This window comes from Strongylocentrotus purpuratus, unplaced genomic scaffold (assembly GCF_000002235.5).
Source record: "Strongylocentrotus purpuratus isolate Spur 01 unplaced genomic scaffold, Spur_5.0 spur5_scaffold_21, whole genome shotgun sequence".
NCBI lineage: Eukaryota > Metazoa > Echinodermata > Echinoidea > Camarodonta > Strongylocentrotidae > Strongylocentrotus > Strongylocentrotus purpuratus.
The window spans coordinates 10,441,431-10,468,346 of record NW_022145607.1 but is presented as its reverse complement, the minus strand read 5'-3'; the positions used below and the strand labels follow the sequence as shown (position 1 = coordinate 10,468,346).

Sequence of the window (26,916 nt, the reverse complement as noted above, 5' to 3'; positions counted from 1 at the left end):
TGTCACAAACTTTAGGGCTAGTACCTTCCGCTAGATTATCTTTGATCCGCCACTGGATAACCAAGCCCTCCAAATATTCATCTTTATGGGTCAGCTTTATTGATATTGATTAAAAACATGTTTATGTTTAATTGTCTAGATATTTGTGAATGTTAATGTAGTGGAACATTCAAATAAAGCGAAAAGTTTTCCATAGGGATTCAAATATATAAACAAACAAAAAAACCTTCTGTGACACTTGTAAAATATAATTTTTAAAAGAAAAGAGAGTAAAAATTGTGTTAATATTTATGGTACTTCTTATTTTCAGGTGTTACAATGCATTAGGATGTTAAAATGAATTTTTGTTTCATGTAAAACATGCATCAAATATTTGACATGACCATGATGGCAAGACGCAAAAAAGGTGTTTATAAAGTATTATAAGATGGGTAGAAGAATCCCTGCAATCTGATTGGTCAATTACCATGTAATTATTTTTACTGGATGCACGCGATATCGGCGATCGAGACCACCGATATCATTTTTTTTTAAATAATTCTAATTTTTTTTTTTATGATTTTTTTGATAAATTATTTTTAGGTGATAATTATTATAATTTTTTTTTTTTTTTAAAGTTTACAGTTTAATGTGCACTGACAATTTTTTTTAAATTTTTTTTTTATTTCATGATAAGTTAAAAATCATGTGTCCGGTAAAAAAATCATGCGTCCGGTAATTTTGATTACCGGACGCATGATTTTGCCATGCATCCGGTAAATCTGTAAAATAACAAAATTTTGTATTTTTGACAATTTTTGGGGCCCCATCTTATAAAACAGATGATGCACAGGTTTAATTTGTGGGTCGGTGGAATTGTGTGCACGCGGTACCTTTGAGTTTGGTCTAAAACCCACTCGGCTGCGCCTCCTGGGTTCAAACCATTCAAAGGTACCTTGTGCACACAATCCTTACCTACGCACTCAAACCTGTGCATCATTTGTATACTGTTTCTCCTTTTTTTTTCTTCAATGGGGGACACGGCCACTTCGCCTGCCTTCATCATGATAGGTTATCCTTTATAACACCTAAGATTAAGAATCTGTTATGATGAAACATCACTCCAAACGCTCAATTATATGTTGGTATAATTGCACCTGTTTAATATCAAATATCTGTTAATCCTGCAGTAAAAGTTTCAATCGGACATTCTTAAACGGCATTGTACATCACAATTCAAGTAATATTATTAATTCACACCATATACATGGATAAAGGTTTGATGTACTTATCGTGATATAAGATTGTATTTTTATTTAATCATTTTTAATTGCATTTGTATAAGACTTTTCGCATTTGCTCGGCTCATGTCTTTTTTTAATCTTTGTTTATATTCTACAATACCCATGAGGCTAGCATTATCCATTTTCATGCTTTCTGTTACTTTTTTTTCATGAAACTTAAGAATGCAATTATATATCTACCAACAATTGAACCTACTACATTTGCTATTGCACTTCAATTTTTTTTTGTATGTACATGATCACGACCAGAGTGGTAACACGAGCCACACCTTGACTGAGCTGACAGTATATGAGGAGACACTACGAGGATGGCAGGATTGTGGTTCGATGTTTGACAATGTGAAGGGAGTCACTATACGGGTAGGGAGCACGATCAACTATGACGTCATCCAGAGGATCCATCTACCAGGAGCAACAGAACTCACCATTCAAACAGATGAGAGTGTAATTCGACCGGCTGGTTTCCACGAGGAGCCCACTTCACTACCCAATGCCCTCCTGAATATCTCCCCTCAACTTGTCAAGGTGACATTCAGCGATCTTGTCATTGGTAACAGAAAGATGGAACTAATCTTACAAGCTTTCAGATCAACACTCGACCTCAAACATCTGAAGATTATCAGGTAAGACATATTATAGTATTAATGACTGCTTTAAGAGAAATAGTTGTTTTTATACGCTCAAGGGAAGGTTCGAATTGTGCTATTGCCCGAGGCGTGCCGAGGACAATAGCCCAATTGTAACCTTCCCGAGAGCGTGTAAAAACAATTATATACCTCACTTAAGAAATCCAGCCATCTGATTGGTCGAAATTGCAGTCATAAACTGTAACTATTCCTGTAAAATCCCTGGTAAAATTCCAAACCCATGTAATAATTCTAAAATAATAGTTCTAAAATCCTGGCAAAATTCCAGTTACCATTGTTACCGGGAAAATAGTTCAGTCTTGGTGAAATACCCATAGGTTCACATGTTAGAAACTGGTTTGAGCGATCGAGGATACCGTACATGTGCGAAGAATTGGTCGGTAATCTCGATCGTACTAAATTCCAAACCGAAGGCAAAAATGGCTGAAGAAACTCTCCCAAGATTTCAAATCCTTGATGATGATCAAATGCAAGACTTACTGACAGTAAGAGCACCAAAAAGGTACGTTAAATTCTCCATAATTTTTTTTCAAAATAGATCTAGTAGGCCTAGATTCTAGTAAGTAGGTCTAGTAGTGCTAAAATCCTTCCCGTAGAGATTGCACACATCCCTATGCATTGGCCATTGCGCATCGCACTCATGCTAAATATATGCTTAATATTCGAGAAAAAGTTGTTTTTATACGCCCTCGGGAAGGTTACAATTATAAAAATAATTATATACCTCACTTAAGAAATCCAGCCATCTGATTGGTCGAATTGCATTCATAAACTTCAACTGTTCCTGTAAAATTCCCGGTAACCATGCTTAAAACATTTCAATATTTTTAATAACCATGGTTATTAAAAAAATAGGTCAGTCTCCATGGTTACCCCATAGGTTTACATGTTAAAAAATGGTTTGAGCGATGGAGGATACCATACGTGTGCGAAAAATTGGTCGGCAATTTCAATACAATTGAATCTCGATCGATCTTACCGACAATTTTATCTTGCATTGTTGACATGAAGACGAAAATTAACTCTCAAAAACAAAAAAACAACATCTGCCGATAGATCTTGATCTAAGTTCGTGCCAATATGCATTGCAAAAGTAAAAGAAGGGTCCGTTTCATGGAGCTTTTTGCGAAGCATCCCTCACGCGGAGCCGTTTTCAATCCATTTTAATGTATATATTGGAGAAAACTGCCAAGCATGTTAACGGCGCGCGATAGCCGAGTGGTCTAAGCGTTGGTTTTCGATACACCTCTTGTTGTACGCAAGAGTTCGAATCCCGTCTTCGACAAAAATGTAAATTATTTTTTATTTTTTATTTTTTAGTCTATTTTTTTTCGGTATATAAAAGTATTAATGACTGCTTTAATATTCGAGAAATAGTTGTTTTCATACGCTCTCGGGAAGGTTACAATTGGGCTATTCTAACCTTCCCTTGAGCGTAATAAAACAACTATTTCTCTCAAAGCAGTCATTAATACTATACTATTTCTTGAATATTAAAGCAGTCATTAATACTTTTATATGCCAACAAAAAAAAGAGTCAACTTATGACACCACCTTGGCCTTTCTCTAGTTTATCTGCATGGTTGTTTTTTATGAGTGTATCTTTGAGAGTAGACTAGATCTAGATTCTAGTCTAAGCAAGAAATGTTTACAATTTTGGGGGTGGGCCGGCCCTGTGGGGAATATGGAGAAAAACCTGCGCTTTCATATGACACCTCACTTATTTAGTATCACCTTCAGGATCACGAGCAATATTAGTTTGAATCTCTGGTAATTAAAACATCGACCAATTTAGCATGAGTGCGCAATGGCCAATGCATAGGGATGTGTGCAATCTCTACGGGAAGGATTTTAGCACTAGGCCTACTACTAGAATCTAGGCCTACTAGATCTATTTTGGAAAAAAATTATGGAGAATTTTACGTACCCTTTTTTGATGTTCTTGCTGTCAGCAAGTCTTGCATTTGATCATCATCAAGAAGTTGAAATCTTGGGAGAGTTTTTTCAGCCATTACGATCGAGATTGCCGTATTAAAAATACCGACCAATTCTTCGCACACGTACGGTATCCTCTATCGTAGATTGCCGTATTAAAAATACCGACCAATTCTTCGCACACGTACGGTATCCTCGATCGCTCAAACCAGTTTTTAACATGTGAACCTATGGGTATTTCACCAAGACTGAACTATTTTCCCGGTAACCATGGTAACTGGAATTTTACAGGGAATTTTACAGGAATAGTTATAAGTTTATGACTGCAATTTTGACCAATCAGATGGCTGGATTTCTTAAGTGAGGTATATAATGTCATTTATTAAAAAGAGTACTTTGACTATTTTTTTCCTTTTAATTCCCCACTCTATGTCTCTCTCCTATCCTTTTTAATCTCTACAATACACTCAGCCCGCCAAAAAATGGACATTATTTCTAATTGAAATTTTCAACTAAAAGAATTAAATTGTACTTATCTTTCATATATCAAAATAAACATAAATTGTTTCTCTTTAAGGTGATATGCAATTGGTATCATTCTATTCACGCATGAGTGAGATGAGCCATTTAACAATACCTGAGTCTATGAACGAAAATTGTAAAATTGGGTCATTTGGCTTTTCACACGGTGATGAGCATTTCTGTCCTGTAGCATCAAATTTTAAAAAGTAGAGGCATCTTGACCATTTTTATGCAGTCCTTAGACTACAGTCGACGTCCAAGGCTCCATCCTCCTCATTGTTACTAGAGCATCTAGTGACAAGACAGCAAGTTTTTACGACTTTCTGAGTTTGAACTAGGGTCCCAGCCGACGAAACAAATGGGTGAAATTTGTGTGAAGTTATTGCAAGTATTTTTACCGGTCCCTGTGTCTTTCACAACTCACAATACAAGTATATCCCGCACACGTGCGCACCCCCCCCCCCCCCACCTAAATGATAAAGCGAATGAGAAAAGTTGCATCTTCATTACCAGCTATATTCCAAACATACTCCAGGAGTATCCCCCCCCCCCCCAATCCCTAATCACAAATGACAATGCTGTATTCCGTCTCTCTTGATACTGGTAGATTCATAAGATGCGGGACAGAGGAGAGCGTGAATGATGTCACAATTGCTTGCAATAAAGATCAGGTCATGGAGGTGGAGGTGGTGCATGGTATACCACGTGGGTAAGTCCTTAGAGGTTTTACTGCATCGCCCTTAATGGCTGCATGACATCTAGGTATACAGAAATAGACAACAAAGTATTTTAATTATCTTACAAGCATGTAGTTATTTCCGTCTTGGGAGGAGGGGGGAATCGTTTCACATGAACAAAATGTTATTGGCATGATTATACAAAAATGCGTAAGTTACAATGATTATTTGTTTACATCGAGAATGATAGGGACAGGCATCAATATGTACCAATCATGATCTCACATAAATCAATCTGTGTAAAATACAATACAGAGTTGACAAAAGGCGCATACATAACAAATAATTATTCTATAGGAAATTTGTAATGATGAATGTTCCAATGTGCCCATTGGAAGATGTAGGTTAAATTGTCGAAGTGACATGTAGATTTATTTATTTAAATGATTCTCACGTTTTTGTGTTATGATGTTTTCTACGTAATAGATAACATGTTAGTTGAAGTGGTTCTGTTTGACGTAAAGCTGTGTACAGTCTCTCTTCTTTGTCCTCCATCTACTGCTCTATGTGATGATTTTGATGTATTGCTGCTTCTATGTTGATGCACACATTACACCTCTCTCTCTCTCTCTCCCTCTTCTCTCATATCAGTAAAGAATTTGTAGCTGCATTTTGCATGATGTCACAGTACTCAATCTGATGAATCAGACGGATCAGATGATCTTGGCTCGCAAACAGGAAATATAGGCTGAAGTGAAGAGTGCATAAAACACATCATTATAAGCTTATTAACGTTTAATAATTCAAAATCCGGACTTTGGCTATTAGAAATATAATTTGTCATGCAATCAAGTTCATCAAACGAATCACATTGATATTCATATGATTTTACACGGATGCTCTTGTTCATTATTTTGTTGAAGATTTGTTAAAGTAATGATTTTAAATTCCCTTTGAAATATTAATCTCAGTATCAAGAACATTCATTTGGGATAAAGGGCGTAACAGGGATTTGCACTGTGAAAATCTCAAAACTTGTAAAGGGTCAAAATGGTGTAAAATATCATAAGTGAAACATTCTTACGAGTATGGTAGCAGAATATTCACACAAAAAATACTCAATTTTTCCTCCTAGACAGAAAAACACAGAGTATTTTTATTTCAAATTTAGCACGCACTTTCATAAACTCATCTTGCTGCCACATGAAATTATAGGCCCGAATTCACAAAGGAGGTTTAAATCTAACCCATGGTTTAAATCTTCATTTACATCACCCATGGTTTAAAATAAGCGCAAATTGAGGCGTACCTTGCCTTGCGCGCGTCTACTATTGGACCTCTGTCGGACTACTATTGGACTTATTTTGCGCTAATTTTAGACTATGTGTTATGTAAATGAGACTTTAAACCATGGGTTAAATTTAAACCTCCTTTGTGAATTTGGGCCATAAAGTTTGACATAAGTTTCTGAGGGCTTGCAAATCCCTATTAGGGACTTTAAACATACACATGCATAATGAAATCAAAATGTGTTCTAATGGAAGAAGAGCCAGCTCAGTTAATCATGGACATTTTACAAATCTTCAGAGTTTGGAGATCTGTAAAGGAGGGGATTAATTGCTGTGAGAAGATGGAAATAGAAATAGAAAATAAGGAAATGTATCTCCTCCTGTAGGCCTTTATTGCCCTTGCAAAAAGGTCAAAATGTAGACCACTTTTCCTTCACAAATATAACACTGTATTCTTGTTCAATATCTTTTGTGTATGAATTGTTGCATGTATAATGTAAAAGGTTTGTTTGGCTTTTTAAATCTTAATTTGTAATGGGAAAAATATCTTGTCTTATATAAATGAGTTGGTAATTTTGTCTGTTGATAATTTGTAAATAACGTAGCCAAATGGTATGTGCCCATACGAAGGAATGTCTTTGCAAGAATAAATGTATAGGAATGTCAAATATCCAAGCAGCTGTATTTCTTTAGGTTCAGCTAATGATTATATACACTATTAAACTTGATGCAAGAGCATTAGGTTAATTTTGATTTTATTCTACAACTGTTTCATAAATTTTTACTCAAGTCTATGATTCAGATGCTTAGTGTTATCACCCCCACACCTCACCGTGCGTGTGTGTGTGTGTGTCTGTCTGTTCTCATCGTATATCTTAATCCATCATTTTTCAAATGATTCAGCGCCATTCTCATTATTTTATGAATTTAGGGATTTTCCCTGCTCCCCTTGTCATTATGATTATTGAGGTGTCGTAGTAATGGTTAAATCACTTGACTGGTACTGCAAACAGCTTGTGTTCTAGGCTCGGTATGACACTTATGCCATTGTGCAAGGCATTTTCTCTACTTTGCTCCTCTCCACCCAGGTGTTAAAAGGGGTACCTGGTAGGATGCGAAAGTCGATGTGATTGTAAGCGCGTGTGCATGCATGTTGACAGCTGACTGGCTGTAATTAATGCTCCCAGAGTGGAGTTAAAATTGTACATTCTAAAGTGCAGGATAGACATTGAATCAAATGAACGGGTAATGATAATACTGCAAGTTAATCACTTCGGTCGGTTAACTAATACAAGGATTTGTTTGATTTATTGTAAGTAGTACTGGTAGTAATAGTTTTGTAGCATCATCATCATCAATATTATTATTATTATTATTATTATTATTACTATTACTATTCGTATTGTTATTGCTATTATGTATTAGCATCGTTGTCATGAAACATGAATATACATGTACTCTATATCATTGGTGTATAGCTTTGCCATGAGTTGAATTTATTTCGTTTACGAATATGATCTATATGAGGTTGCGATGTGTTATGCGTGTTTATCTTGTCTGGTCTGTTTATCTCCCGGCAAAGGGCTGAATTAATTATTGTGTGGGAAGCTTTGGTTTCTTGTATATATTTAGACTGAAATTAACGGAAAATCATTGATGGATATCAAATGATCTCGCACACAGGCAGGGTATATTAAAGCCTTTCTGCACTTGTTTGGCAAGGAGGGATTAGACCTACCTGCATGGTCACTGGTAGGTGGTTATCTCATCAAATCAGCTCTCAATTATAACATAAGAAAAAGGGGACCATGGGGGACCAAAGAGTACCGCTCATGCATTGTTGGCCATATAGAGGGAGCAAGTAGCTACAAGTAGTGCAGTCCCGCTTTAAACTATAGTCGTTACGTTCCATTACTATTTCCTTTTTTTTTTTAGATAAGAAATTGGAGTGGACTTTACATTATAATTTTAGATCAATATGAAGACAATTTTTTTGTGAACAATATATCTTTAAATTCACAACCAATCATTAACAATTGACCAGGTAAAGTACTAAACGTATCACTAGAGATCATCAAGTTAGTTCTCTTAAAATTAGGGTACAAACTTATTTCCCTGTATCCAATCACATACGATTTGTAATTCATGTGGGTACAGTGCATATCTTTCAGGGGTGAAAAACACTGAGTGAGTTTGTTAACATGGAACACTCAAAATGTCAAATATGTGTGGTTCAGTCATCAAGCTGGTGTTTTTATATCTCCGGAGATTAATTTGGTTAATTTGTGGAGAATTTAAATGGTTATTAAGACTTTTGTTACGGATGATCGCAATGAAACAATAACGATAATAGTTATGTTAATAATAATGAAAATAATAGGCCTAATAATAATAATGGTAATATACTCTCATCTTTTAAACAATAAATTGTCAACGTTTATACCCTCAAATGATATTCATTAGTATGTATATGTTCCTTTGTGTTTGGGTAATAAATATATTTTCTTTTTTTATAATGCATGCAAACAAGATGATTCTCCATACACGAACAGTAAACAGTGAATGAATAAGAGAAAGAGCACGTGTGAGGAAGAGGGTCTCAGATATTACTTTTTGATTTATTTGGATTGGTCACTATTTATACATGTATCCTTCCTCCATTTATAACCAAAAAATATTTCACCGGGGCCTACAGCTTTACAAGCTTGCTTTCATGAAGGTCCCATCATATTCTCTCAGTTAAATCAGTACTCTATATTGACCACTTATCTTCATGTTATTTATTATGTAGGATTGATTATTATTTCATTACAGCAACAACAAGCTTGTACTTTATTTTGAAATGTATTTGTAACATTAGAAATATGGAAATAAAATTAAGAAAGCTCGTCTTATAAAAAAAACATTTGACTTTACGTGTCCTCTACGATCAAGTGATATGAAACTCACCTTCAAGTTGCCTTGAGACTCAGAAGAGTAGGAACAAGGGAAGAAAAGTTATCGACATCATGGTTTCAATTCGTACGAGTGACGATCAAGTATTTTTAACTGTCAAATGCATATTAATTCAATGTTATTTGCCTTCCTATCTCTCCATCTCTCTCTCTCCCTATCCAATATATATAATTATCTCTCTCTCTTCCCTATCCACTATTTCTCTCTCTCTCTCTCCTATTCACTATCTTTCTCTCTCTTTCTCTCTCTCTCTCTCTCTCTCTCCCTATCCAATATATATAATTATCTCTCTTCCCTATCCACTATTTCTCTCTCTCTCTCTCTCTCTCCTATTCACTATCTTTCTCTCTCTTTCTCTCTCTCTCTCTCTCTCCCTCTCTCTACCATCTTCCCCTCCTCTTAACCATCTCTCTCTCTCTCTCTCTTTATCTCTCTCTCTCTCTCCCTCCCCAACATATCTCGTTCTTCAACATCTCTCTCTTTCTCTCCTTTCTATCTCGCTTTCGATCTCTCCCTCTCTTCATATATCTTCTCTATATTTCGTCTCCATTCTTTCTGTATCTGCTTTCCTCTCCACCATCTATACCCCCCCCCCCCCCCCTCCCTCCTTCCCCCTTTCTTTCAATCTATTTATCTTTCTATTGATGTCATGGTGACGCTTTTTAAACCTCTTCCATACAAGTTATGCTGATAACATTCACGAAGTCATGTACGTACAGATGGGATGGAGTGGAGGGGTTTGAGGTTTCGAAGACTCCCGCGAGCCTGATATAATTGCATGTCTATAGAGCAGATATTCTTTCAAGGAGCAATTGAAATATCTAGCACAGACTAATGCTATAAAGAATTTTGATCAAGAATTCGAGAAAAGCATATCAATGCGGACAGTAGCTAGCATGACTAGAATTAAAAAAATATATATAATTAAACAAAACAAAAAATCACCACCGCTTTATTAGAGGCCTAAAAAGAATGGGGGAAGGGGTGATGTCAATGCCATTAATATTTTGACAAACTACAAATTGTTTTCACTACAACGTTGATTATCATGTTTAAAAATGCTCAAATTGGACGGGGACACCCCATCCTCTTCCTTTCTCGCTCCGTACATCCATAGTTGTGACCTTTTCGTCTAAACTGTGATAAACTCAGGTACACATTAATTTCGCTGTAAACGATTTTATTTTCCTTTGAAACAGCGTCTTACACTGAAAAGGTGAACTATCATACAACGATGTGAAGGTTTGTGTGAAGTATTAAAAATGCTATTAAAAACAAGCAAATTTTGTTGTGACTGGCATAATTTACAGAAATGTACATACATGTATACAGTGCGTCCCAGAAAAAACGAAACCGAGCATTATCGATGTTTTATCATAACTTAGTCACATTTATAATTAATAAATGACACATATTTGGAAAGCTTAGACCCTCCTCTTTCATTTGATGCATCTCATATGATGCATAGTTCACGCATGAGTGATTGAAATCAATTTGAAGAGAGGAAATCAAAAGGTCTTATGGCGGACGGTATCTGAATTTCAAAGGGTAAATCACATTTCTAGAAAGTTGAGATTCTGCTCTTTCATATGACGTTTCAATCAGGAAAAATGAGCAAGGAATAACAAAGTTCTGTTTGTTTAAAGTAGTGCTTGAATTTCCATAATTGTATTAATCGAACTCGTTTCACTGGCTGCCTGCCGTAGCAACAAACGGAATTTATAAATGACATAACTCCGTTTCTTTGATAATCAGCCGTAGACAAAAAAATTCATGCACGGCTGATTGTCAAAGAACCTTTTGCTGATTTCGATTGTAAATAATGATAAGAATGTTAATTACATGAATAAACAGATCCTCAATCTTAAGATTTTACATGTAAATGATGCTGAAAGATCTGTAACATAATGGTAATACAGCAGAATTATATTGCGTTCGTTTATGTACATTACGTGAAAGGATGTACTAGCAGAAGATAGCAGGGGAAGGTGGGCCCCTGGATGCTCATCTGACCATAATTTAATGCTTAAAACCCCTGAGCTTCCGGGGGCTCTGCCCCCTGGACCCCACGCCAATTAATGGCCTACCAGTGTCACAAATAAGGTATCCCAGTATGCTCATCTGACCCCCCCCCCCCCCCCCCCCCCACTCAGTGTGATTTAGGGTACGCATATGGGTGTTCCCTTCTTTTGAAAACACCCCCTAAGTCCGGTGTGTAAAGTCAATTTTGTGTATGTACGGGCCGGACTTTGGTGCGTGAAAAGTACCCCTTTACCGGACATGTTGGTAACACGCATGCGGTCATTCCGACCCCAGAGTGGGGGGGGGGGGGGGGGGCGGCGGGATCTGACCGTAGTTAAATGCCTATAACCCCTGAACTTCCGGGGGCTCTGGATCCCACCTAGGATCCTAAGGCGGGGCCCTGGATGCTCATCTGACCGTAACTTCATGCTTAAAACCCTTGAGCTCCCGGGGGCTCCGCCCCTTGACCCCCACCGGGTCTTGCGCTTAAAACCCACGCTACGCTCTACCTGATCGTAAATACTTAAGCCTCCCCCCACCCACTTTGAGAAACGTTTAGCAGGGCCTGCATGTAAGAGTGGTGGTGGTGCGGATTTTGTTCTGCCCTCCCCCCCCCCCCCAAACGATTTTGCTCATTACGCCACTGCTTTAGTGGTAACCAGGTAACCAGGTAACTAACATTTGGCACGCACAATTTCAAATTTGGCCCCCCCCCCCCCCCATAAGAAATCCTGGATCCGAGCTTGGTTGCTGCTACTACTACAACAACTTTAAATACATACTGTACTACTAAATGCTGCTACTACTACTACTACTACTACTACTACAACTACTACTACCACTTTCATTACCGAGGAAAGTACGTATTTGAGACTCCTGCACTACTCGTTTGGGATCAAGTCATTCGTCCTTAGATTAATGGTCAGACTTTTGGTCAATTCATCCCAGAAATATTCTTGTCCTCTCACGTCCTCAGTCCAGTGAATATAGGGTCTGCCATCACTGAGATACAACCGCGCCAAGAATGGCATTTCATCACCTGGGATGTCTTCGAGGAAAACCACGACTACGAACTCCGTCAGAGTGTCACTCACGTGGTCCATGGCCGTACGGAACTTAAGTATAAACCAGTGGTCGTGCACAGCAGCTCTGCTAAGCAATATGATGGTCTTGTAACTATGGCTCACCACGTAATCGACGGAATCTAAGTAATGCATACCCAACACAAGATCTTCGTCACCAAAGACGTTCCTCTGAAACTGTGGAAGCCGTTCTTCGAGAGCCGGTCGGAGCTTTTCGCGAATCCATTCCTCGTCATCTTCGTCATCGTCGTAGAAAATGATGTTCACGTCAAACTCGTAGTCATTGTGGTCTCGAGCGTCTCGCATCTCTTTATAGCCCAGTGCGGCCAGTTTCAAGAGAAAGAGTTTGTACCTCAACTGCCATCGGTAGTGATACAACAGCACGCTGATTACAATCAAGCTAATGGATACGAGGGGAATCAGAGAGAATAGACCATTGTTTATTATACAGAGTTCATTTGGATCAAAGTCAAGCAGGGGTTTCTTACGAAGAGGCTCCAGAGATGCTGACGAACAGATAGTTTTGTCTTTGTTTTTCAGGCGTATATTAGGTTCATTTAACCAATCAATAAGCCACTTTAGGTCACAGTTACAATCAATTAGGTTCATTGATAGATCAAGTGAAGAAATAGAGGAAAAGATCGGCTTGAAAGTGCTTTGATTAAGGCGTGTTAATCTGTTGTTGGCCAATGAAAGATTTGTGAGTTTCCAGTTGTTTGAGAACATTAGCTCCTCCAAGTACTCGATACGGTTTCCTTCCAAGTTGATACTTTTTATTTGACCCAACCCCGACAATACATCATCATGAATATGCTGGATGTTGTTTCCTTTCAAACTCAACATCTCAAGCGATTCCAACCCCGAGAAGACCAGAGGATATAGATTTGTAATATCGCAGTAGTCTAATTTTAGCTCTTGTAAAACAGAGAGTTTCCTGAATAAACCTGAAAATACAAAATGCAGGAAGTCGTTACTACTCAAATCCAAATGATTAAGATGCAATAATCCATCGAAAAGAGACTCGTTTCTATATGCAGTCCATATGTTCCATATGTCAAGCCGAGAGTCTTTCATGTCTAATTTAACTAGGGATTGTAAATGTTGAAACGATTTTCCTGGTCGCAAAGGAAGAGGGTGTGAACGGAGAGAGTTTAGGGAAAGTGATGTTAATATTGGGGTGTACAATTCCAGAACAGTTAAACGACTTCCGGTCAAATTAATGCTTTGAATATTGTCAAGTCCCGAAAAGGCCGTCAGCTCAAAGACAGAAAGGAGTTCGTTCCGGCTCATGTCTAAGAAAGTTAAACTTCCTAAACCGCGAAATACAGATGCAGATATTTCTGTAAACAGATTACCGGATAAGTCGAACTCCGATAAGTCCACTGTCCAAATCTGATTGTGAGTATTTATTTGTCTTACTTTGTTGTCGTTGATTGCCAGTACTTTTAATGCATTCATGCCGTCGAAAAAATCTGGTTGAACTTCGTCTATGGGGAGTTTGTTATCACTGAACCTGAAGTTTCTGACTTTTGTCAAATTTGAGAAGACTAAAGGATGGAGGCTAGTCAGATTGTTGCCGTTGAATTCCAGAACAGAGAGAGAAGAATCGCTCAGAGGATCAAAGAAACCTTTAGGAAACGCACCAACAGAACAATACTCGATTTTAAGCAGTTTGATGTCTGATTTTGAAATTCCGAGGATGATGTTCGCCAACACCTCGTCACTAAAACGGTAGCCACCTAGCATCAAAGATCGAACATGTAGTGATGCGATCACATCAGGGTCTACTGATTTTATAGGGTTAAATCTAAGATCTAGAGTATCAGTGTGGCACAGAAATGTGAAATCTTTTGCCGTAAGGTTGTGTAGTTGATTTCCTCTCATGTCTACAGTGTCGGCCATGCCACAAGAACTTAGATTAATGAAGGAAAGCTGGTTGAAGGAAAGATCTGCATAATATAGATGTGGAATCCACTTTAGAATGTCATTGGGGAGCGATGTCGTGTATGATGCCGCTAAATCGAGAATGGAAAGCTGTGAAGACATCATGAAGACTCCTGTCGCTGGAAGCACAAGACGTGGGTTAAAGGATAGATCCAGGTACATTAAGCCCATGAGGGGGTAAAAAGCGGCGGATTCTATCGCTCTTACATCGTTTAAAGTAATGTCCAAGGATTTAATTAGAGGGTATACTTCAAACGAGGAGTTCAAGAGTTTGGTGATATTGTTGTCAGACAAGACAAGAATCTCGGTATCCTCAGAAAGATTCTGGGGAACAGTGTCGAGGCCTTTATCGCTGCAAGCAGCTTCTTTCAGTTCAAGGTTTTGATCGCATCCATGGAAAGATTTGTCCACGTCCAGTGGTAAGAATGGCATAGCCGAATCTCCATCGTGTCGATGTAAAGATTGAAAGGACGAGCTGACGAGGAGACACGCGACGAGCAATGGGTACAAAATTGAGCGGTTTGCCATGACTTCAATATATCACCTCAGAAAAAGGAAAGGTACACCTCTGTCAGATGATAATATATCGCTCTTGATTATATGCTAACACAAGCTCATAGAAGCACAAATTGTTATCCTTTGCTGCAGACGGTCAGCCTAGTTTTTAGCTGTGAAAAGGCGCTCGAATTTCTTTTACTTAAAATATTGTGGTTATCATATTTTAACTAGTAATCAAAACTAAAATAAAGGTTCGGAAAACAATAATGAATATTTTCAGATGAAACCGAAAGTCATATTTCATTTTTGGGTAAACATATAACCAGTAATAAAATCACACGCGAGAGGATCAACGTGGTGGTGTGCACGTAACCACGCAATTTAGAGTCAGCAGCAAGTTTCGTTTGATTTGTTTAAGCCAATATAATACATTATATTTCACATTCTAAGAATCTTGCTCTACGATTGGTCAAAAGTAAATCACGTGATGCAAGATAGTTCGCCCATTATTGATGGGAGAAGCGAAAAGTTCGTTACACTGTGTAGATAGTACTACTATCTACACAGTGCAACGTACTTTCACTGAAGATAGAGGTACTATCTACACAGGGCAACGCACTTTCACTGAAGATTTTTCAAAAGCGCACTAAAACAGGCGTAATTAAGCGCGCATTACCAATGAGCGCAATTACATGCACAAACACATGCGCGTACCGTACCCTCAAGGGGTTGGGTTAAACTTTTAACTTTTTTTGGTGCGAATTTGGGCCTGGTGTTGGTGTCTTTCATGTAGATGCATACACGTCCTTTTCTTTTTGTAGTTAAATTGTTTTAGATGTGGAATATAAAGCAAATAATCACTTTTTGGTTTCAGGCGATGGCAAACTATCACTTCCTCGTCGATCGGAATGTATACGCTATCTTTCCTCATCAGCTTCGCTTCGGAAATATAGCTACATCCAGATCGCCTCGGAAGTGATAGTTTGTCCCATCACCTTCACCAATGGTAGTTATTTGCTTATTATGATATCTATCTAAGTATCTTCTCCCGGTTCGGAGGTTGACGGCAACATCTCTCCATTTCACTCTGGATCAATCTTCTGCCATTCTGGTGCACTATCGCAGTTTTAGTCCACTCCAGTTCTTGACATTCTCTTCCGAGTTGATTCTGGGTCTCCCTCTCGGTCTAGTTCCTTCCACTCTTCCCTCCAACATATCCTTTAAGAGGCTTTGGTGCGTTTTAACATGACCGAAGTATTTGACTTTCCTCTCCTTAACTAATCCTACCAGTGCAATTTATTTACGCCCTGCCATGTGCAATACCTCTTTGTTGGTTTTCATTCGTTTCCAGGAAATTTTCATCATTCTTCTGTAAATCCACATTTCAAAAGATGTTATTCTATTTTCCATGGCCTTGCTTATTGTCCTTGTTTCTGCTCCATACAATAGGACAGACCAAACATAACAGTTTACTTGTCTTAACCTCAGCGTAAATTTCACATTTTGATATAGCGGACGGTAAAGTGAAAGGACATGGAAGACCCCGAGGATGGAATGGATCTGGAAACTCGCCTGTTAAAAAAAATTATGATGGAGAATGTCTCGGTCCTCTCGGATTATCCCCTCTCAGAAGCGAGGTCGAATTCAGCTAGATCTATTTATAAAGAAAACATGAATAAATAAATAAATAAATATGCCCATGGAAACAATAATGAACGTTTTCAGATGAAACCGAAAGTCATATTTTATTTTTGGAAAAACATATAACCAGTAATAAAATAACACGCGAAACCATATAAGTTATTATAACGGTTATTTATTACAGAACACAAGGGAATATATTTGATATCAAATGGAAGTTAACACTTCCGTACAATATGCCTCCTATTCTGCTCACAAGTCGTTCATTCCTTTGTAATTTTAACAATTAAAACCTGAAACACTTTATACAGAAATCGTACAGAAATGTCAATATTATTACACGCTCTTTCTGATTCCAGTTATGTTGAAGTGGAATATTGGAATACCACATGTTAAAAAGTCGCGAAGTCTGAAGTAGGCGTTCCCGTTTTATGCTCGTATGACCTACCTGATCATACTGATGAAGGTAAAGAAAGAATATAGTTGTGATAGAGTTATGATATCCATAAATATTATCGGATAACTATCTCTATCCATCGCCCCCCCCCCCAATTATAATTATCAGGTAATCATAACGCAAGAATTTCTTTCATATTTAGTTACGATAAGTATACATATCGTGACCAGTATTGCCCACATATTGAGAAGCTGCTACGATACTGTAACGATACAACTCTAACAGCTGTTACACAAGTTATACTCCTGTCAAAAGTGAAGTTATATTGAGTTATATTTATCACAGATATTAACCATATAAACAATTGATGTAACTCATGTAATGCATCATAAAGACAGAGCTGAGACGTTATCAGAAGGTTTCTGATGGCCGAGGCCGAAATGACGTCATCTTCAAAATTATAATTTTAACAGGATTACTCTGCCCAACAAGTGCGTGCTTGGTAGCTAACACTTGCGGTCACAGCTTGTCGTAGTGTCTAGTGCTCCTTGTGATCGTGGTTCCAGCATCTTGTATAAAGCTACAGACGACGAGAGGCGTGCTCTGATTGGCTACCGTCTTAATGATCACGTGGTTTAGATGGCACCAATGATAGGCGAGCTACGATACGCCGTGGTTTATAATGTTAAGTGTAAGTCATTCACCGACTAAGATTCGATGTGAGAGGCGAATGACGACGAAGGATATTAATAGGTGCAGCCTATTTCTATTATTATTATGAGTATCGTTATTATTATTGTTGTTATTATTATCATTGTTATTATTATTGTTATTATTATCATTGTTATTATTGTTATTATTATTATCATCATCATTACATTACAATACAATACAATTCAATGTAATATAATACAATTATAGTAGTACGTGTGCTTCATAGGCGTTCTTGAGTTTTCGTGGGATGCATTATATAAATAGGCTGCACCTGTGTTGGCAAACTGTGTTGGCAAACTTGTGGCAAAGTACAATGACATATACTGGAAGCGTAGTACCTCCCTCTGTATTTATCACACAGAGATAAGTGAGTTCGCAACGTTACATGCTGCAATTTTCCTGTCCATCCCAACTTTCCACCTATGAACACGTAAAATGGTTTTGACTTTGCCAGAGCATTTTACTGCTTCATGTATCAACGAACCTGTTCTGGAATCAGTAAAAACTTCGTCTCACAAAAAGCGCATGTCAAAAGGAAAGTCATCAAAAAACCGGCTTCATCAACACATACTGAAGGTATGCACTTTCAATTCAGCTCTTTAGAACAGTTATTGAAACCTTGCATCCAACCTTTAAAGTTGAAGAACTAGTTGGAAGACTTTTTCCCCAGGTCAACTTCGCATATTGCTTTCCACACATGGAAGAGTTGTATATTTATCAATGACTACAAATGGTTTCATACATGTAGGTCAACAGGAAGAGCACATCATCCTGTCTTAAATTTCTTCCAAAAAAAAGAAAGAAAAAAGATCGCCTTTCGTAAGTTGGTTCAAAAGTATTTAAACTTCTAATTACTTCTAATTTCTTCGTGTAAAAAGGATTTGATATATAATTTCAACTGTACGAGGAATATGATATTTACCCTGTCGTTATTTCAATTCACAGAGGACTGATTGTCCAAAACGTAAGTAATCCACATTTATTCATTTGTTCTCTCTCGAGTAGAGGCTTAATCTATCCTATTAGAAATAAATTTGTACTTGCCTAAAATGAATTACATGTAAGAACTGCACCATCATGAAATATATGTTTCTTTACTGCTATTTTAAAAACTATCTGATATATGAAATGAGCAGCAATTTCCATTGACCTTCACATATCTGAATAAATTAGAATATGTTCATGGTTTACGAACAAAAAGAGATCTTTGAACAATTATGAGCCATGTTCATACAGTGTATATCCTTTCACCCTACAAGCTTAAAGAGAATGATGTAGTTGGTATTTATTATTCTTTACATCTCATGTAATTTCTATCTATAAATTTGTAACTGCCCAAAGAAATCTTTTTTATATCCCCTATGGGAAAGAAATATCCCATCCTCCTTCTAATGCCTGGGTTTGCAGCATAAATGGTAATAAATTGAAAATCAAGCCACACTATGAAAAGAACGAAGAACCATCTTTGTCCACAGAGCTAGTTTCTGTATTTGTTCTTATTTGCTGTTTACAGTCTAAGAGCTGTGGTGCTTTTTTGTATACAATTGAATAAATTATTACAAAGAATTCATCAAAATTAGATTGTTGTATATGCATATCTCTCTTTTTTGGATTCTGCCAGTTCTTTTTATTTTACCATCATTGGTGCTTCATTACACACACTGAATGTTACACCAGTCTTGGCTTGTTGAATTGTTGTACAAAGAGTATCAAGAAGGGTAAAAAAAAAAAATTAAAAAAAAGGAAAGTAGAATTTTGAAAATTGCCAAACATCTTGTCCTCTGGTTTACCTGGTCAGACAAGCATGCAGAGGCCTGCCTTAAGGCCCCTTGTGGGGTCGAGGGGGTGGAGTCCCGGTAACTTAGGGGTTTTAGGCATTTTATTACGGTCAGATGAACATATTTTAATACCTTATTATTTTGTGACACTGGCAGGACACTAATTGGCGTGAGGTCCAGTGGGCCGAGACCCCATGTTCAGCGGTTTTAACCGTTAAATTACCGTCAGATTAGCATCCAGCCGTCTGCCTTAGGGCCCTAGGTGGCGTCCAGGGGGTAGAGCCACCAGAAGTCAAGGGGTTTTAGGCATTTAATAACCGCCAGATGAGCATATTTTGATACCTTATTTGTGGCACTGGTAGGTCACTAATTGGTGTGGGGTCCAGGGGGCGGAGCCCACAGGGGTTTAGGGGTTTTAGGCATTAAATTACCGTCAGATGAGCATCCAGGTGCACGACATTGGGCCCTAGGTGAAATCATTTTTTTGTGTTTCCCCTTTGTTTTCCTTCTTTTTCCCCTCTTTTTTCCCCTTCTTTTTTTGCCAAAGTGGGGGGCCCGGGCACCCGCCCCTTCCCCCTGAATCCGCCACTGTCATTAACCTAGTAAACAGTCAGGCGCGGAATCAGGATTTCTTAGGGGAGGGGGCCCAACTTTTTTTTTTTTTTTTGCTCCCGAAAATTTGAAAATCGTGCCGGCCAAAAAGTTGCTCAGTGGGGGGGAGGGGGGGGGGGGTAAGAGGACACCTTTTTTTTGGTCCCGAAAATTTGAAAAAAACGCGCCGGCCGAAAAACAATTTTTTGTTTTGGTTGTCCAAAATTTTTAAATTTTATAAAAAATAAAAAAATAAAAAAATAAAAATAAAAAGGGGGGGGGGGTTTTCACAAAAAAACCTACACAAAACATATATATATATATATATATATATATATATACATAACAAAAACTCAAGGGGGGTTTAACCCCACCCCCCCCCCCCCCCCCCCCCCCCCCCCCTGCGTACGCTTCTGTGTCAATAGGAAAATATTAATTAAGTCGCAATTATGTAAATAAGTCATGTTAATATTACAGAACATGCACGTAGTGTATGTTCGGCTGAACAAATCACAAATTATAACTTTGTTAAACAATCTGTTAAATTAATTGACAGAGGAAGCCGTTCTCAACGAATTATGTAGCTTATTCCCTTTAAATATGGAAGAAACAATTGGGCTACACTTTACAACAATCAGTGTGAAATCTAGGCACACGTAAACATCCACTGTCTATTTGCCTTGTATGATTGCATTGAGTCAATCGTCAAACTTAATTGAACGATCAATTGCTAAGCTCTGTGTTACATGGTCCAGTTCATACATGGAACTGTTATTGTATTATGATGAGTCTAAAAAAAACAAATGCGGGGTAATCGGAGATGTCTATTAAATGTTTGTGTAATACTGAATTCAATTCAACAGCTTAAAGGGAAAGTCTAGCCTGATATTACGCTGATTTTAATAGAAGCAGGAAAATGAGAGGAACAGGCCAGTGAAAGTTTGAGCAAATTCTGATGAAAATGAGAAAGTTTTGAATTGTTGAAGTTGCGATCAGTTAGACACAAATTGGCAACACTTGCGAACTACAGAAAATTGAATAGACTTTCATTTTCTTTGTTATTGATGACAGAATAGATTTGTATAGAAACATAATTTGCAATCATTATATTTAGGGTGCAAGTATAATTAAACATTTTCATTTTTTTTTTGTTAGTACAGAGCCAATGGGAGGTCCTAATAAAGGCCCCATAAAGAAGAGTCTTCATTATGTAAAGTATTATGCTACTGTTCTACAAAGAAAGTCACTGTCTTTGCTAACTAACTTCCGTTTGGCACCGAAAATCTGTTAAGGTATTGTTCTTTTTAATATACTTCATATCTTGTGAAAATATGGACTTCATTGGAGGAACTTGTGCCTTGATTGTTTTTGTTTTAATTTTTTTTAAACAGAAATATGGTACTTAATAAATGGTTTGAATCATTAATTCATCATCAATTAATTTCTTCACTCTGTAGGGAAGAAAGGAAACCTGACAGAGATGGTCGTCCATCTTGTCGTATCCTTGGTGTTATCTGTAGCAACACTGTTTGGCGCCCTCTATCTCATTTTGTGGTAGACCTACAATGCTGGGCAGCTTCTATGCTTCCTTGGTCTAGAAGTGATATTCAGTGTCATTGCTGTCATCTTATTTGCCAGGTAAGTTTCTTTGCACAGAGTATTGATCCCTAATTTGAATACCGTCTGTTTTGAGCCAGAAGAGCGCTAACTGTAGTCCTTCAACAAAGAGTTAATGCCCTTCTGGCTCTTAACCAAGTATATTATCTTAAAGGCCCACTGCACTACTTGTAGCTACTTGCGCCCTCTATATAACAAACAATGCCTAATCGGTGACCATTGGTCCCCCATGATGCTCTTTTTCTTATGTTAACTGAGAGCTGAGTTGATGAGATAACCACCTGTCCAGTGACCTTGCAGGGCGGTCTAATCCCTCCTGTAAACTATGGCAGATAAGCTTTAAAGGGACAGTTGAGTTCTTGTTTAAAACCGCAAATGCCTTCAAAGTGCATGGCTATTGCTCTTATTCTTATTTATGACATTTCTAGTGCACTTTGAGGCCCTAAAATTGCTATGAAGGTAATTTTATACCCCAAATTGTGTGTAATTTAGATTAAACCCGATCATACCTATTCAGCTCCGATTTAAAAAAAAATTAAATGACCGATAATTCAATAATTTAAGGATAATAACAATGCACGGGCAGGCTGGTTGTGCGTATTATAACCAACACGAAAAAGCCAACAAAAAGCCAAAATTGGTATTGGCTGGAATAAAACGTATAAGTCGCTATTTCGTTTTTTTCAACGGCTGGTTAAAAATGTCCGAATATTTGGGAGGCCCCAGAAATATTAGAAATGGTTATATTTATGGATATTTCAGCCGTCTCTGAACTGATTCTGATCAAAAAGAGATGATTTTGTCATTTAAATTGTATGCTCCTTCAAATTTGACATTCAGTTTTTCGTTTTTTGAATTTTGAAAATTTTGCAATGAGGCCTAAAAAAAATAATGTTGTATTGCTCTTTGCGACCGACCTAAAAATCTTTAAATCTACAGTCGGCAAAAAAAAATGTTAAATGAATATATATATATATATAAATACGTATTCAAGCATTCAAAACTGAGAAATATCAGCCCAAAGAGGGAGAAAAGAAAAGAAGAAAAAAAAAGGGGGAAAAAAGAAATTTCCGACCGACCGACCCATGTTTTGGCACCTAAAGGGCAATACAACATCTTTTTTGTTTAGGCCTGATAGAGACTAGCCTTTAAACAAGGCCACATGTCTGAAATACGCCGAGCGACTACAAATAGACTAATCGCGAAAACCTGAGTGAACGCCTGTGCGAGAATCACAGCCAAGTACTCGGTCGCGCGTTCACCCCGGGTGCGTTATTTTTTTATGCGGCACAGATTGGGGCATGGCGCGTGTTGAGCCTATGGGAAGTACGTTCTTTCCCTTCTGAATAGTGTCTGCACGTACGTGAGACTAGTCGTGTTCGCTAGCGCATTAGCGCTGCAAAGAAGTTTGAATATCCATCGCGAACTATGTGTTTAGATAACATTCCTCTTCGTTTAAGTTAGTTAAGTTTTATTGACTAATTATTGTGATGTTCTCCTTATTGACGTGCTGCCTCCTCTTCAGATTTCCAATTTCATTTTAATTGTTGATGTAATGATTTTCCATACGGTAGTGGATTACATGTAACACTATTAAAAACAGACCTCTACTACTTATACCTGAATTATACTGTCTAGTACGCACACGACCACTATTAGTCTGTAAATCAAGACCCCTTTTAAAAAAAAGCCCCAATCTGTGCCGCATAAAAAAATAACGCACCCCGGGTATACCGCTTAGCCAGAGTCACGAGGCCTTGTCAAAAGGCTAGATAGAGACTAGCACGTGAACAGTAAACAAATTAATGTGCTTGAATCTTGTAACAACTTTTAAAAGTGTCCGCTGAACAAAGACATTTAAAGGTACTATGTCCCTTTTGCAGCCAACCTCAAATGCTGTAAAACTTTGCAGGTATTATGAATATGTCATGTATGTCCTATCTGTGAAATTTAAACATTAGCAGCGTCCTCATATTCAAATTATGCAAGGAAACCCGTGAACTTGCTAGACTTCACTGTCAGACACTATTGAGTGACTGACTGGCTTTTTTTTCTTCTTTGGTAATAACATACATGAAAAGAGTTGTAAAGGGTACATGAGCATTTGTCTACATCAATAACCCACTTCTTGTGATGGCCAAGATTAAACTGATTGAATCTTTGCGCAGCATAAACGTATTACCATTCGGTACAATTGTCTGAAAATCAAGACTATTACTTTTGCGCTCTATAGCCCTAAAGTCGATTTGACAACTAATAGTCGTTATTTTCCCACTTGAAGACATTTTCAAGCCCCACATTTTTTAGGGAAGTTCTAAATTAGTATTATCTTTCAAATGCAGTTGGAATTTAACTTTTTTATTTTTTTGGCCTGCAAATGGGACATAGTACCTTTAAGTATTGTCAGACAGTGCACACACCATTCAATGTACAGTATGTTGGGACAGACATTCTCTCTCCCTCTTCTATATCTTTTTTCGACCACTCCCCCCCCCCCCCCCCCCTCTCTCTCTCTCTCTCTCTGCACCATCTCGCCCTCTCTCTCCCTCTCTCTCCCTCTGCACCATCTCGCCCTCTCCCTCTTCCTCTCCACCATCTCGCCCTCTCTCTCTCTCTCTCTCTCTCTCTCTCTCTCTCGCTCTCTCTCTCTTCCTCTCCACCATATCTCCCTCTCCCTCTTTACCATCTCTCTCTCCCCCTTTCTCTCTCTCTCTCTCTCTCTCCACCAATTCACCTTCTACCCCTTTCCACCATTCTGTCTCTCTCCCTCCCCACCATCTCTCTTTCTACCCCTCTCCACCATCTCTCCCTTACTCTCTCTCTCTCTCTCTCTCTCTTGCTTTTTCTCTCCCTTTCTCTCCCCCTCTCCACCATCTCTCTCTTACTCTCTCTTTCTCCCTTTCTCTCCCCTCTCCCTCTCCACATCTCTTTTTCTCCCTCTCTACCATCTCTCTTTCTCCCTCTCCACCATCTCTCTCTCTCTCTCTCTCTCTCTTACTCTCTCTCCCTTTCTCTCTCCCCCTCTCCCTCTCCACATCTCTCTGTCTCCCCTCTCCACCATCTCTCTCCTCTTACTCGCTCTCTCTCTCTCTCCCTTTCTCTCCCCTCTCCGTTTCTCTCCCCTCTCCCTCTCTACATCTCTCTTTCTCCCCCTCTCCACCATCTCTCTCTCTCTCCCTCTCTACCATATCTCTCTCTCCCTCTCCACCATCTCTCTCTCTCTCCCTCTCTCTCTCATTCACTCTCTATCTCTCTTTGTCCACCATCTCTCTCCATTTCTCTCTCTCTCTCTCTCTCTCTCCACTGTCTCTCTACCTCCCCTCTCCAACATCTCTCTCTCTTACTCGCTCTCTCTCTCTCTCTCTCCCTTTCTCTCCCCTCTCCGTTTCTCTCCCCCTCTCCCTCTCTACATCTCTCTTTCTCCCCCTCTCCACCATCTCTCTCTCCCTCTCTACCATCTCTCTTTCTCCCTCTCCACCATCTCTCTCTCTCTCTCTCTCTCTCTCACTCCACCATTTCTCTCTCTCCCCCTCTCCACCATCTCTCTCTCTCTCATCATATCATTTTCTATGTTTCACCTTCATTCGCTCTATATCTGATTTCCTCTTCACCATCTTTATTGCCCCCACCCCCTCTTCATCATCTCTTTCTCTCTCTCTCTCTCTCTCTCTCTCTCTCATGCTATGCTAAGAATGGGGGTGATGTAAATGCCATTAACAAACTACAAATTGTCGTCACTATCCCTCCCCCCCCCCCCCCCCCCCCCATGGCTTGGGAAACATTGTTGATTGTATTACTACATTTTCACGGGCTTTCATGCGGATACCTTTGATAGTTATACTCGTTTTTATGTTCATATTTCCGGGTAAAAATAATGTCCTAAATGTTCCTGGCTGTTAGAGGAAAATCCCTCTTACTCCATAACAACCTTCTGTAAATTCGTTTCGAAAAGAAAACAGATTCCTAGTTTTCAGGTTCTCGTATTTCTCATCACTAACTGTCTCATATCTTCAGGTTCTCAAGTTTTCTTCAAGTGCTCACATTAATAGACAAAGAAAGGGAACCAGGGCCCTGTTTCATTAAACTTGTCATCAATTATTAACAAGTTAGAATAACTGTTATGAGCTACTGAAATCGTGGCATGTGATTGAGTGAGAGCAACTTTGTCTTAGAAATTAAGCATTTGTTATTTATAACAAGTTGTATGAAACAGGGGCCAGGTCGGTTTATACTTCGAGAGTGCAATACAACGCTGAGAAACACAGGTACACATTAAATTCACTGTAAGCGATATTATATTCATTTGACTTAGCGTTTTACACTTAAAAGCTGAACTAGTATCATACAACAATGTGAAATTTTGTGTGAAGTATTAGAAATGCTTTTGAAAACAAGCATGTTTGACATGTTCGATGGCGAAAATGTCTATTTACAGAGATCGGTATTTTTGAGGAAATTTTACTGACACCGAGAGATTTAAGACATAATTTCATAAAACAGCAAATGAGACGATGAGAAAAATCCTTAATTTTAACTTGAATTATCACTATAACTCCTCGTGTTATGTTCCAAACCATAGTCTACAGAACAGGTCGTCGTTAAAGAGGTTTCATGGACATGGGTTTTTGATTGTCTTGAAGAGATTTCACATCTCCACAAATACTTACACGTACACTTACCGGCGCACACTACACGATCCGACTGCGATCTGTTTGAAGAAATGGCAATTATATTGGACATCACAAATGTCTCTAAGCGCTTTACAAATATATACAAATGTAAACAAAGAACGTTTTGCTGATTTAAATTGTAAATAATGCTAAGAATACTAACAACAATCAATGTAGTGCCTTTAATTCTTCTAGTCACAATTAATTCCGATTCGGCTCCAAATCGTAGACAATCTTATTACTGGTATGACGTCACTAAGATTCTGAGCCTATTTACCTTTTCCTCCGTCAAAAGTTAGATTATATTAATAACATGAATAAACATGTTGGAATGTTCATATAAAATGCTGTTGTTAATTATTCCAAAATCGGGTCGCAGTCAGATCGTGTTGTGTGCGCTTAGCCTTAGGAATCAGTAAGTAGAAGCCTTTAAATGATAATTCACTTATTCAGCAAACATCAAATAATACAATTGCAGTCATGGTGATTGAAATCCTAATATTGAAAGAAGAAGGAAACTGCCGATACAAGTAATATACAGATTTGTATTCAAGCATGTCATAAAGCCATCATTCTTCGAGGATACACGTTAAGTCTATGATTGCCAATTATGTTACCGATTTTCTAACAGATTTTAACTTCAATGTATACCTT

At 38.2% G+C, this 26,916-nt stretch overlaps 3 protein-coding genes across 3 annotated transcripts in view; 1 reads left to right on the top strand and 2 right to left on the bottom strand.

Annotated features, from left to right (window-relative positions):
• The window catches only part of LOC105439435, a 38,614-nt gene extending 29,453 nt beyond the window's left edge, over positions 1-9,161 (top strand). Inside the window, exons 9-11 of the mRNA XM_030994915.1 lie at positions 1,533-1,906; positions 4,995-5,096; positions 5,716-9,161. Of these exons, the coding sequence (XP_030850775.1) occupies positions 1,533-1,906; positions 4,995-5,096; positions 5,716-5,764 (525 nt within the window). The 3' untranslated portion in view covers positions 5,765-9,161. The remainder of the gene's footprint in view (positions 1-1,532; positions 1,907-4,994; positions 5,097-5,715) is intronic.
• Positions 9,162-12,211: 3,050 nt separating this feature from the next.
• Positions 12,212-13,021, bottom strand: LOC115927854 (toll-like receptor 4). The gene has a single exon (XM_030994132.1). The coding sequence runs from the start codon at positions 13,019-13,021 to the stop codon at positions 12,212-12,214; it is 810 nt and encodes a 269-aa protein (XP_030849992.1).
• Positions 13,022-13,320: 299 nt separating this feature from the next.
• On the bottom strand, positions 13,321-14,884 carry LOC582444 (leucine-rich repeat-containing G-protein coupled receptor 4-like). The gene is made up of 2 exons (XM_030994131.1): positions 13,832-14,884; positions 13,321-13,356 (listed from the first exon to the last, which is right to left on the bottom strand). Exons 1-2 carry the CDS (start codon positions 14,882-14,884, stop codon positions 13,321-13,323), a joined length of 1,089 nt encoding a protein of 362 aa, XP_030849991.1.
• Between the last annotated feature and the right edge of the window lie 12,032 nt (positions 14,885-26,916).